General features: G+C 42.0%; 1 protein-coding gene across 1 annotated transcript in view; it reads right to left on the minus strand.

Annotated features, from left to right (window-relative positions):
• LOC115799887 (NACHT, LRR and PYD domains-containing protein 3-like) overlaps positions 1–3,276 on the minus strand; it is a 55,289-nt gene extending 52,013 nt beyond the window's left edge. The window contains exon 1 of the mRNA XM_030757185.1: positions 3,160–3,276. Coding sequence (XP_030613045.1) covers positions 3,160–3,170 — 11 coding nt within the window. The 5' untranslated portion in view covers positions 3,171–3,276. The remainder of the gene's footprint in view (positions 1–3,159) is intronic.
• Between the last annotated feature and the right edge of the window lie 8,791 nt (positions 3,277–12,067).

Below are 12,067 nucleotides of genomic sequence, written 5' to 3' on the forward strand. Positions count from 1 at the left end.
AAAACAAAAAAATGCCAAGCAAACCAGAATATGTCTTACATTTTAGATTCTTCAAAGTAGGCATTTCATGCTTAGATGGCAATTTTGCACATCTTGGCATTTTCTCAGTCAGCTTCATAGGGTAGTTCCCCTGAATGGCTTTCAGTTAAGAGCTGTGCCATTGGCACAGCTCTTAAATTTAGTGTTTTGTTTCCTCCTTTCTCCCAAGTTTGGCGTTGTGCCTTTTGTTTTAGTCTTGGTTGAGATTTTGGGTTTGTATCTTTTTTTTTTTTGTATTATTCAAGCCTCCTGCAATAAAGTAGCTGAGTTGTAGTTCTGGCTTGCATCCTGCATTTGGGTCCATCCCTTCCCATCCCATGACACAGCCCACATATGATGAGCTGTGCCTTGTCAAGAGATAGTTTCTTGCATTTCTTGCCCTCTTAATGTGTTTGAGACTATCATTTGTGTGCTACAGAAATAGAGTTGGTATACAGTAAATAGCAATTAAATCAATTAAAGCCACAAGTGGCGATGATTGGGCCCTCGCACCCGGTACGTGTCGACCTGTGGCGTGCTTGAGCCGTGCTGCCCTCATAGCTTTTTGGATCGTGGTGTACAGAATGACTGTAACCAATTTCATTCATTTACTATATCTTTTGCTCTCCATATATCCCCAATGCAATATTTGGAGGGTGGTCATGGCTCCAGCGTGCAAAATGGGGCATGGGACTGTTTGACTTTTTTGATCAGGAAGATCAGGAGTATTGAAACAAATTTTCATGCATTTCAGAGAAACTAATTCTGTGGACTGTCATACAAATTTTCATTTGCTTCCTTAGGGGGCACTATTGCACTTATAGCCTTGAATCCATAGTTAAGGGTTCAGCCTGAGTTTGTACATGAGTAATTACATTTTTAGGCTGATCAGGCAAAGCTTGTGTGAACGAGTGCACAAACAATTTTGTGGCAAGGGAGAAAAACAAAGTTCAATTTCAATGGCCTGGTGTGACAACAACGTTGAATATTCTACAAAATCATGAATAACATTTGATGGGCTACTTGTGTAGATGATCTGGAGCCATTTTGGTCTCACTGGGTGGAGGAGGAGGGTGGAGGAGGTGATTTAAATAGCAGGCCTGAAAATGGAAAAAATTGACACCTTCAATTGAAAATGGCTGACTTCTGTAGGGTTTTGGGTATGGGTCCAAGAGACTTTTTTGTACATTTTATGATGTTATATGAGCCTGCACAATTTCAGATATGTAGATAAAATGTAGCTCCAGGCTATGCAAAAAATCTGGTATTTCATGATATTTCCAGGTCCCACTTGGTGGCGCTCTAACGTTTAGGGACTTTATGCATATAAATGTGTTCAGGGCAGGAGGCTTATCAAACCACTGAAGTTTCACGCAAATTGGGCGATGTGCCTTTGAGTTACTGCCATTTTTGTCTGAATGGTGAAACATTGAATTTGCTGTCCTGCCAGGGTCATGCCCTTTGGCAAAAACTCACAGTACTGAAAACAATGTAAGGGAAACTCCTTAAGGCTTTCCAGGGCAAATTTGAAAGGATTCTACTCAACCACCTTGGAGCTGGACCTCAAAGTGTAAAACATGATATTTTCTGCTTCCACCAATCCAGATTGGATAATGTAGGTTTGAATGAGAGTCAATCAAATTTTCCTGGCGAATGATCGAAATTCACTGTGGTGTCACGGCCACGCCCTGTGGTCAAAACTCACCATTTTTTAAATTTTGATTCCCCCTGGTGTGTAGATAAGACAAACCAAATATGAAGTTGATAACATTAAAAACCTTATTAGAGAGCTATTAGAGAAAATGATGAGGTCAGGAAATCGCTAAAATCACCCATTTAATTCAAAATGGCATGCTTGGTTGTTTTTTGTGGATATGGTACATATGTGTACCAAATTTCATACGTGTGCATGAAACACAGCAGTGGGAATTTAACTAAAGGTGGCACTGTAGAGCCATTTTGAAAGGGCCATGCCTGAAGCCATTGAAATACTTTAATTTTCACCAGACCTGACGTGTGCAAAATTTCATGAGTTTTTGAGCATGTTTAGGCCCTCAAAAAGCAATTCATTTGCCTGAATGTCCAAAGCAATTACAATACGGCCGTCGCACAGTTCATGCTCGGGCCCTTATTATTCAGAGAAGACTGCGTGAATCTGGACTTTATAGTCAAATTGCTGCAAAGAAGCCACTTCTAAGGAAGAACAAGAGGAAGATAATGGCTTGGGCCAAGGAACACAAGCAATGGACATTAGACCAGTGGAAGTCTGTCTTTTGGTTTGATGAGTCCAAATTTTTATTTTTTTTTCCCAAACACCATGTCTTTGTAAGATGCAGTAAAGGTGAGTGGATGGTTCCTACATGTGTAGTTCCCTCCGTGAAGTATGGAGGAGGAAGTGTGATGTATGGGAGTGCTTTGCTGGTGACACTGTTTATACAAAATCCAAGGCACACTTAACAGCATGACTACCACAACATTTTGCAATGACATGCCATCCCATGCGGTTTGCGCTTGGTGGGAACATCATTTGTTTTTCAACAGGACAATGACCCCAAACAAACCTGCAGACTATGCAAGGGTTATTTGAGCAAGAAAGAGGCTGATGGAGTGTTGCGTCAGATGACCTGGTCTCTAAGCCTGATTGTTGTGTGAGGACAAAGAAGCCAATAAGTGCTCAACACTTCTGGGAACTCTTTCAAGACTGTTGGAAAACCAATTCAGGTGATTGCCTCACGAAGCTGACTGAGAAAATGCCAAGAGTGTGCAAACCTGTAATCAAAGCAACAAAATTTTATACAGCCTGGTAGATGATTTCATATAGCTATTAATAATGGCTTGTGGGTAAATAGCACTCCCACCACTTATACTACAAATCCCACAATGCACTGCAACAACTGCTGCACATGACAAGAAGAAGAAGAAGAAGAAACAGCCTTTATTGTCCCACAGAGGGGAAATTTGGGTGTAACAGCAGCCGCAGTTATTATAAATATAAATAAAGATATAATAATTCACACTATTAAGAAAAGAATATATATAAAATCAACAAACAATATTAACCTTAATACTACTACTAATAATAATAACACTATATACAATGTACATGATGTGCCTGTGTGTTGACAAGACCAGTGCACTAACCTCTTTTCCATGTTGCCAATGACACACTGATCAGTGATCCGTGGATAAAAACCTCGGTCAGAACTTTTTACAGTGACGTTTAACCTAGTCTGACCCCCAAAAATGTTCAAATGAAAAGCGAAAAACAGGGATTGCTGATCGCTGACATCGGAGGTAAACGTCTGTCTCTTTATTTCGACTGCGATGTGCTGGATAAAGAATGGATTGGTGGGATAGACACAGGAGAAGACCCAGAGGGAGACCTGCACAGGTGAGCTGACAGTGTATCACTGCGGCACTCAGCAGGAAACGCTGCGCAGCAAAGTCCTGAAGACACAACGCGACTTTGTTTTAAAAACTTGTAAATTTTATCATCTTGAAATATATTCATTTTTCGTGATGTTATTTTTGAAGAAAAATATATATTTTATATTTTATTTAATGTGTTGAGGAAAAAGTTGCTGTGTTCGAATTCATATTGCTGACTAAAATTATTATTTTTAATTCTGCTCGGTCTGCGACTCAAACTGTGTCTTGGCCTGTCCTATTATTGAGTTTGACACCCCTGGTATGCACCGAACAGTTTGTTAGAGCACTGAGAAATCTGAATCTACTGTTTACAGTAAATATGGCTCCTAACAAGAATCGATGATCACAATCATGCACTTCACAGTTCAGAGACACTGAGAGAGTGCAGGAATGAAACCGGTTTGTTCAGGTCTTATCACACAGATGCTGATTGGCTGCTGCTGTTCACTGGAGGGATGTGTCAACATGGCACCTATGTTGGCCACATATTGAGAGATATCGCGTGACACTAACAGGAAAATATTATTTTTCAGTTTTCTTTCATCAGAACAAACAGCAGTTTCAAATTTTACACAGAAATGACCCTGAACATGATAGCAGAGACTGAAAATGGGAAGTGAGTCAAAGCAGCAACTTTCAAATTACTTTGTTGCAGCCGCAGAATCATTCTGATCTATTTTCTTGAGGCTTTATTGAAGCAGACACATTATTCTGATAGAGAATCAAATTTCTTCTTCCTCTACAGTCCACAGAGACAGACACACAGAGACTCTGACAGAACAACAACAATGTTGTGTTAACACTCACCTTGCCTCAGCTCCACTTTCCTCCTCCTGCTCTCTCACACTCAATGGAGGCTCAACTGGGCTCACCTACTTTCAGTTTTACTGCCCCTTTCTCCATTTACAGGAAACCAGCTGACTGTAGACGTGAATGGGAAAGCAGGGACTTGTAGTTTTTTGTTTTGTTTTGTTTTTTTGATACCTGGTCCAGTCTCTCTCCTTATAGGAGCTTTAATCTATCCAGGATGCATTATGGGACATTTGTGGCTCAATAAGTGGTGACAAAATGAGCGTTTCTGTGAATATAGATTCACTTTATGAGCTGGAAACAACTTTTTTCTAACCAGGAGGAGACACTAGCATAGCTGATAAAAGTGTTTGTAGTTAATAGCTCTATGGTGCACATTTTTTTTTGCCTACTCACAGCGTAGAGCGTGTTCCGCCATGACTATAGTCGCACCGGAGAGTGTGTGTGTGTGCGGGGGGGGGTTCTCCTTCTTAGGGGGGACATAGCAGAAAAGGGAGTTTTTCCTTCCCACTGTCGCCAAGTGCTGCTCATAGATCATTTTGATTGTTGGTTTTTCTCTGTAATTACTGTAAGGTGTTTACTTTACAAAATAAAGCACCTTGAGGCGACTGTTTGTTGTGATTTTGAGCAATATAAATAAAATTGAACTGAATTGAATTGAATTGCTGTCCTCAGTCCTCTGTGGTGATGAAGTGTTTTGAAAGACTCATCAAGACATTCATCACCTCCTCACTGCCCACCACCCTCGACCCACTACAGTTTGCATACCGGCCAGACAGATCCACAGATGACGCCATATCCTTCCTCCTCCACAAGACCCTTTCACACATAGACACTGGTAAGGGGAACTATGTGAGAGTGCTGTTTGTAGATTACAGCTCAGCATTCAACACCATAGTTCCCTCCAGGCTGGTCTCTAAGCTGCTGGACCTGGGCCTGGGCCCATCCCTGTGCAGGTGGGTTCACAGCTTCCTGACCAGCAGACCACAGGTGGTACGAGTGGGTCACCTCACCTCATCCTCCCTCACCCTCAACACTGGATCCCCCCAAGGCTGTGTGCTCAGCCCTCTGCTGTACTCACTGTACACCCATGACTGCGAGGCCACGTCAGAGTCCAACGTCATCATCAAGTTTGCTGACGACACTGCTGTTGTGGGACTAATCTCTCACAATGAGGAGACAGCCTACAGGAGAGAGGTCTCCCGCCTGGAGAACTGGTGCCAGGAGAACCACCTCCTGCTCAACATCAGCAAAACAAAGGAACTGATCGTGGACTTCAGCAGGAAGCAGCGGAGGGACTACCATCCACTTGTCATCAGTGGTGCTGAGGTGGAAAGAGTGGACACTTTCAAATACCTGGGAGTGACCATCTCACAGGACCTGTCCTGGACTCATCACATAAACATCACTGTGAAGAAGGCCAGACAGCGTCTCTACCTCCTCAGGCGGCTGAGAGACTTCAAGCTCCCACTCAAGGTGCTCAGGAACTTTTACACCTGCACCATCGAGAGCATCATGCGTGGGAGCATCACCACCTGGATGGGAAACTGCACCAAGCAGGACTTCATGGCCCTAAAAAGGGTGGTTCGTTCAGCTGAACGGACCATCAGAACCACCCTCCCCAACCTGCAGGACATTTACACCAAGCAGTGCAGGCTGAGGGCCATGAAGATCCTAAAACAGCCCAGCCACCCCGGACACTCTCTCTTCTCCCTGCTCCCATCAGGCCGGCGTTACCGCTGCCTGAGGGCTAAGACTGAAAGGTTGAAGAAGAGTTTTTACCCACAAGCCATCCGTCTGCTCAACTCTGAGCCCTAACTGGACCATTATTGCACAATGTAAATATTATAATTTATAAAAGTGTGTATAGTGTATAGTATATAGAGTATAGTGTATAGTGTGAATTACTTTTTTAAAATTTTTATTCTTCTTATTTATATGTGTGTGTATATATGGTTGCAGGTACAAAATACATTTCACTGTGCATTGTACTGTGTATAACTGTGCATGTGACAAATAAACACTATCTTAATCTTAATCTTAATCTAAGTTTGTTTCGGGTCCAAACATATTTGTCCGTTGAGTTTTTATTTATTTCCTCATGTTCACAATGATAGTTTCAGCCAGGGCTGGACTGGTAATGGGGCGTACCAGGCATTTGCCCGGTGGGCCGACAGTGCTCAGGGGCTGACGCTGTTCTTTTTTTTTTTTTTCTTCGCTTTTTGTTTTTCTAAGAGACCGGCCCACAATTCAGAGGGGGTGGCCCATTGGCCCATCTTCAATATAGACAGTGGATGGAACCAATCAGGATATAGGATGAAAGTGGCCCCACTCTTCGTGGTTCCCTGTAACTCCTGCTAGTTTCAGTGTTGAGCGCGTGTTAAAGGAGAGGCAACATGGAGAAACCGAAGGGGCAGAAAGGAGGTGCAGAGAAGTTACATGAGAAGAAATAAAAGAGTGTCACTGTAGATGCTACAAAATGTGTAAAGATCACAGACATGTTCACTGCTGTAGCCTCCACATCCTCTTTAACAGCAATGCTCCAGGAGGCTGTAGGCAGAGCCGGCCCGAGGCATAGGCGGCTGACCACCAGGGGGCCCCCAAGCTCACCCACATTTGTCGTGAAAATTTTTTGGTTTGTTTTAATCTTTTACAAATGTCAATTTCCTAAAAGAAAGAAGAGACAATTTTAACTGTCCAGATTTGTACACTTGTAACAACACTAATTTAATGAGTAGGCTACACTCTAATATTTCTGTCTCAGGCTGATGCTGAAAAGCTAATTCATGCATTTATTAATTCTAGGCTGGACTATTGCAATTTGTTATTATCAGGCTGTCCTAAAAGCTCCCTGAAAGCCTTCAGCTGATCCAAAATGCTGGAAGAGAGAACATATTTCTCCCATATTGGCTTCTCTTCATTGGCTCATAGTCCCATAACACCCCAACAGAGCACTTCTCTCTCAGACTGCTGGCTTACTTGTGGTTCCTAGGATACTTAAGAGTAGAATGGGAGGCAGAGCCTTCAGCTTTCAGGCGCCTCTTCTGTGGAACCAGCTCCCAGCTTGGATTCAGGAGACAGACACCCTCTCTGTTTTTAAGATTAGGATGACTGTTGGGTTTTCTCTGTAATTATTGTGGGGTCTTTACCTTACACTATAAAGTGCCTTGAGGTGCCTGTTTGTTGTGAGTTGGCACTGCATAAATAAAATTGAATTGAAAAATTGAATTGAAAAGGCTGAAACAGTAATGCATCCTAAAAAAAATAATAATTTCCTTTAACCCTTCAGCATTAATAACGGTTAAGTTCAGGGGACAATGAAGTGGTATGAAGGGGGCCCCAAATCAAATCTTGCTTAGGGCCCCTTCAAGGCTTGGGCCGGCTCTGCTGTAGGTGAAGACAGCAGCAGCAGACAGGGAGAGGAGCAGCCAGAGATGCAGGCTTTGGAAAGGGAAACCGAGGGACAGAGTGATCAGGTAACGTTAGCTCTATTACATGAGAATGATGAGCAATGGTGATTGATTAGTGTCAATATTTATTGGTACTTGCATACTTCCCAAAATCTGGCAGCCACGGCACCTTAATCTGATAAAATAGCAAACGATCAAGGCAGATAAGTGTTTGATGAGCAGCAAGTGTCCATTTTAGGCTACATCATAGCATTTTAGATATTTAGGTCAACGGTGTGTTGAAAGGCTGCACAGTAGTTTGAATTTGTAGCCTCTGTGCTGGTTAACCATGTTTAAAAAGCACTAAAACAGGGGAAATAACAGATTTTAAAACTGCTAAATGAGAAGTAAAAGCTTTGCAATTTAAGCATTACTAAACCAAGTGTAAAAAAGTTTAAAAGTAGTATTAGCAGAAGGTATGCCCACACTGAACAAGAGTAAGACAGTGTCAAATGCTTTAAGACATAGTTGCGGGCCGGTCTAAGTCAAAAATGCAGGGCCGATTTTTTGTCCCAGTCCAGCCCTGGTTTTAGCAGTCTCCATCCAGGAATTTGCAGACATTTGACATTCCTTATATTGATCCTGACCCTTATATAATTATTATTCCTTAAACTGAGATGAGTATTGTTATTATGTGACTGATAAATTCAATAACTGCAGTGAAAAGTAGCCAGAAATGTACAGGAGGAACCGATGCTGCTGAACAGGCAAATCACAATCATTGCCGCTGCCTTGACCTGATGTGCAGTCACATTTCTCAGGAGGTGCACGCAGTGCTGGTCCAAGGCTTAGGCAACATAGGTAGTTCATGTATATTTTTCATGAACCTTTTTCTTTTTGTATGCCAATGGCCTAAAACAAAGAAGAAACTATTACAGCACTGTAGAATAGTAAAATTATAAATAGGCTATTTGCTGACTGACATTGTGTGTCAGTGTGTATTTAGATAGATTGGGCAGCCAGCAGGCAGCAGGCATGCACATAAGCTGTGCTCCAGGTGACCTGATGGTCCATCAGAAATGTTTCCAGTTAATATACTGTACATTTTGCTTGTATCTTACTGTCATGGTTTATGACCCAGCATTTTCAATTTTGGGACTTTAAGATTTCTATTGCTTAAGGTTTAGGTTTGATTCCTATTTTGTTGTGTTTTTGTTTATCCTCAGGCTTCTTATTGTAGTTTTTTGTGTTCTGTTCTTGGCTGTTCACTTTCTATTTAATCCTGTTTCAGTTCGTTTTGTTCCTGTTTTCCTGGGTCTGTTTGGGATTTTTTTGTTGCCAGAGGTGGGAAGTAACAAAGTACAAATACTTTGTTAGTATAGTTAAGTGTCATGGTCCTGGGCTGTCTGCCCAGCGTTTTGTGTTTAGTTTTATTTTCCCTGAGTTTTGTTGTTTCCCGGTTTGTTTTGATACTTTTGTTCCCTTCGTCTCTGTCTCCCCTGCTTCCATGGTCTTGTCTGTTTTCTCATTTTGTCTTGACCCTGACCTCCTGTGTTTTCATTTTGAGTTTTATTAGTGTTGTGACTAGTCTGCGTCTCTGTCCCATGTCTGTGTGCCAGTCACCCGTATGTAGTCTGCGTGTACCTTGGTTAGTCACTTCCTGTTTTATTTTGCCAGTCTTGTGTTCCCTGTGCTTTGTGTTTAGGGTGGTTTCCCCTATGTTGTTAATCTCATTTGCTTCACCTACGGTACTGTGCGCTGCTGTTTCCTCTTGCCCTGATTACCTATTGTGTATTTAAGCCCTCAGTTTTCATCTGTCCTTTGTTGCGTTGTCTTCAGCGCTCTCTTGCTGTGTCTCTCTGTATTTAGTTTTGCTCCTGTCCTCCCCAGTGTTGCTTTCTTATTTTGTCAGTATTAAATAAACACCCTTTCAGTTCAGTTTTGGTTCCTGAGTCCTGCATTTTGGGGTCTACCCGCTCCACGCCACACAGCACCATGACAGTTGAGTACATTTTTACACAAGTATCTGTACTTTCTACTTCTTACATTTTCAAACAGACTCGTTACTTTAGGCTTAACATGTCTGAGAGAAGTTTGCATTTCCTGTCAGTGTGCCTTCAAACATCATCTGAGCCTAAATGGAGGAATAATAACATATAAGAGACAATCGCATTCAGTAGGATTAAATTAATTATTTAGATTGGAATAACCTTTCTATTCTCATGTATGATTTTATATTATTACAACAATATATAATGAGGTTCATGCAGGTTTACACAAAAATAGCAGGTAGAAATGTCCTGCAAAGAGCTACTTTTACCTTCTTTCTTTGAGTACATTTCAGAGCCTGTACTTCTGACTTTTGGTGGTGGTGGCCTAGGGGAGAAGAACAGGGTTCATCATTGAGAGGCTCCTGGTTTGAATCCTTCAGCTGGCATCACTGTAGGTCCCTGAGCAAGGCCCTTTCTTCCCCAGGTGCTTTCTTGCTGCCCTCTGCTCCATGTTGTGCTATGTGTGCTACATACTTCGTGTATGATGGTTTAAATGCAGAGACTGAATTTCACTGTATGTATATGTATGTGACAAAGCTCATTGTTTCTTTCTTTTTCTTAAGTAAAGACATTAAACCAGTACTTCAAATTTTACCAGAGTAGTTTTTAAGACAAGTACTTGTACTTCTACTTAAGTACAGAATGTCAGTGCTTTTGTCACCTCTGATTTTTTCTTGTTTATTCTCCTGTTGAGTAGATTTTGTCCAGGTCTATGTTCCTTGTGCTCTGGTTTCAGTCATTCATCTGTGCTCCTTCCTCTCGTGCATGTTGTGTTAAGTGTTATGTCCTTGTTCCTCGAGTGTAGGTGTTGTAGTCCCTGAGTGTGCCTGCTTTCCTGTGTTATGTTGAGCCAGAGTTTCTGTTTCCATGTCTGCTTCCTGTTTTACTTTGGCAGTCCTTTGTATAGTGTGCTTTGCATTCAGTTTTGATTCCTTTGTCTTGTTCAGTTGTGCTCCCTGGTGTGTCCTATCTCCCTGATTACCTTGTGTGTGTATTGTCTGTGTCCTCCTTTTTTTCGTCACGTCATCTCACTCAGGTACCATCTTTCCTGGTTCCAACATCCCCTGAGTATGCCTAGTTGTTAAATTATTTGCTCCAGTTGAGCTTTCCTAGTTTCCTTGTACCTGATGTACATCCATCAATAAAGTTGTGTATTTCTGAGCTCATGCTTTGCCTCCTCGGTCCTGTGTTTGGGTCTTTATTCTGCCTGCCACACTGTTGAATCGTGACATTTACATGTCAGGACTGTTGAATATTTACAAGGTTTAGTGGACAGGACATGTTAGCTGGCTTTATCTTGGCTTTATTCATGCATGCTCAGACATAACTGTGGATTTGTGAGCTGTGGTGGTTTAATCTGACTGCTTTACCCACTGTTCCTGTGGTGACAGTACCCTACCTGAGCACTCAAAATTATTTATACAACATGTCATGATCTAAACACTTTTAATCTACCACTCACACTATAGTGAACACATCAAAGAGCAACTTGGGATACTTTGGCACACAGATTTAAGCAACCAGCTATTGAACAAACAACCTTTCAATTAGCAGATGGCCTGTTCTACCAAATGAGCTACAGTCACCCCAGTTGTTTTCACACTGTGGTGAGGTTGCTTGGCTAGCCTAGTAGACCTTGCTTTAATGTCTCCCAGGAATTCTACCAATTATCAAAAAGACCAGGCCCACGTGATCAGCTTCCATAATAAGAGCTTTCAATTCCTTACAAGGAAGAGACAGTTGTGCTCAGGTTGACAGTGTGCCCACTTGAGAATGTTTCAGAGGACCTTTAGTCCTCACATGGCAGTAAGCAGTGCAGACATGAGAGGAAGTAAAACCACACAGTGACATTTAACAGTTTCACTTTGCTCTGTAGCTGTAATGAAAACATCAGCTAAGTACACAATTAGAGAACTTAGACAAAAGTCAGAGGGTGGTTTCCAGACTTTGGTCAAAAACATCTCTTACTGTATGCTTAAGACCAACAAGGTCAACTCTGAAAAGGTCATATGACCTGGAGAGACCCGGGAGACTGGTGTTTTTTCTATATTGTGAATAAAGTTTTATTTGTCTTTAACTGAATGCATGCCTACGGCAGTTCCTTTTGGAGTGTGTGGTAGGTTGGGCCTCCCACCTAACCTGGGTCACAATGAACATCTGTGTGTAAGCAGGGAAAGCCTGTCTCTCCCTCAACAAGATTTGCCCACATGTACATGTGATTTCTTCTGATTCTTTAATAGATTAAATGTCATAATTGTTTAATTATGTCACCTTGAATATTTCTCTTTGGGATTCTCTGTCTGAATTTCAGCCGGTCGGCCACTAGAGGGGGTCATAGTCTCAGACCTGACGAGGTGAGCTGCTGTCTGA

The sequence above is a fragment of the Archocentrus centrarchus genome, chromosome 20 (genome assembly GCF_007364275.1).
Source record: "Archocentrus centrarchus isolate MPI-CPG fArcCen1 chromosome 20, fArcCen1, whole genome shotgun sequence".
Lineage (NCBI taxonomy): Eukaryota > Metazoa > Chordata > Actinopteri > Cichliformes > Cichlidae > Archocentrus > Archocentrus centrarchus.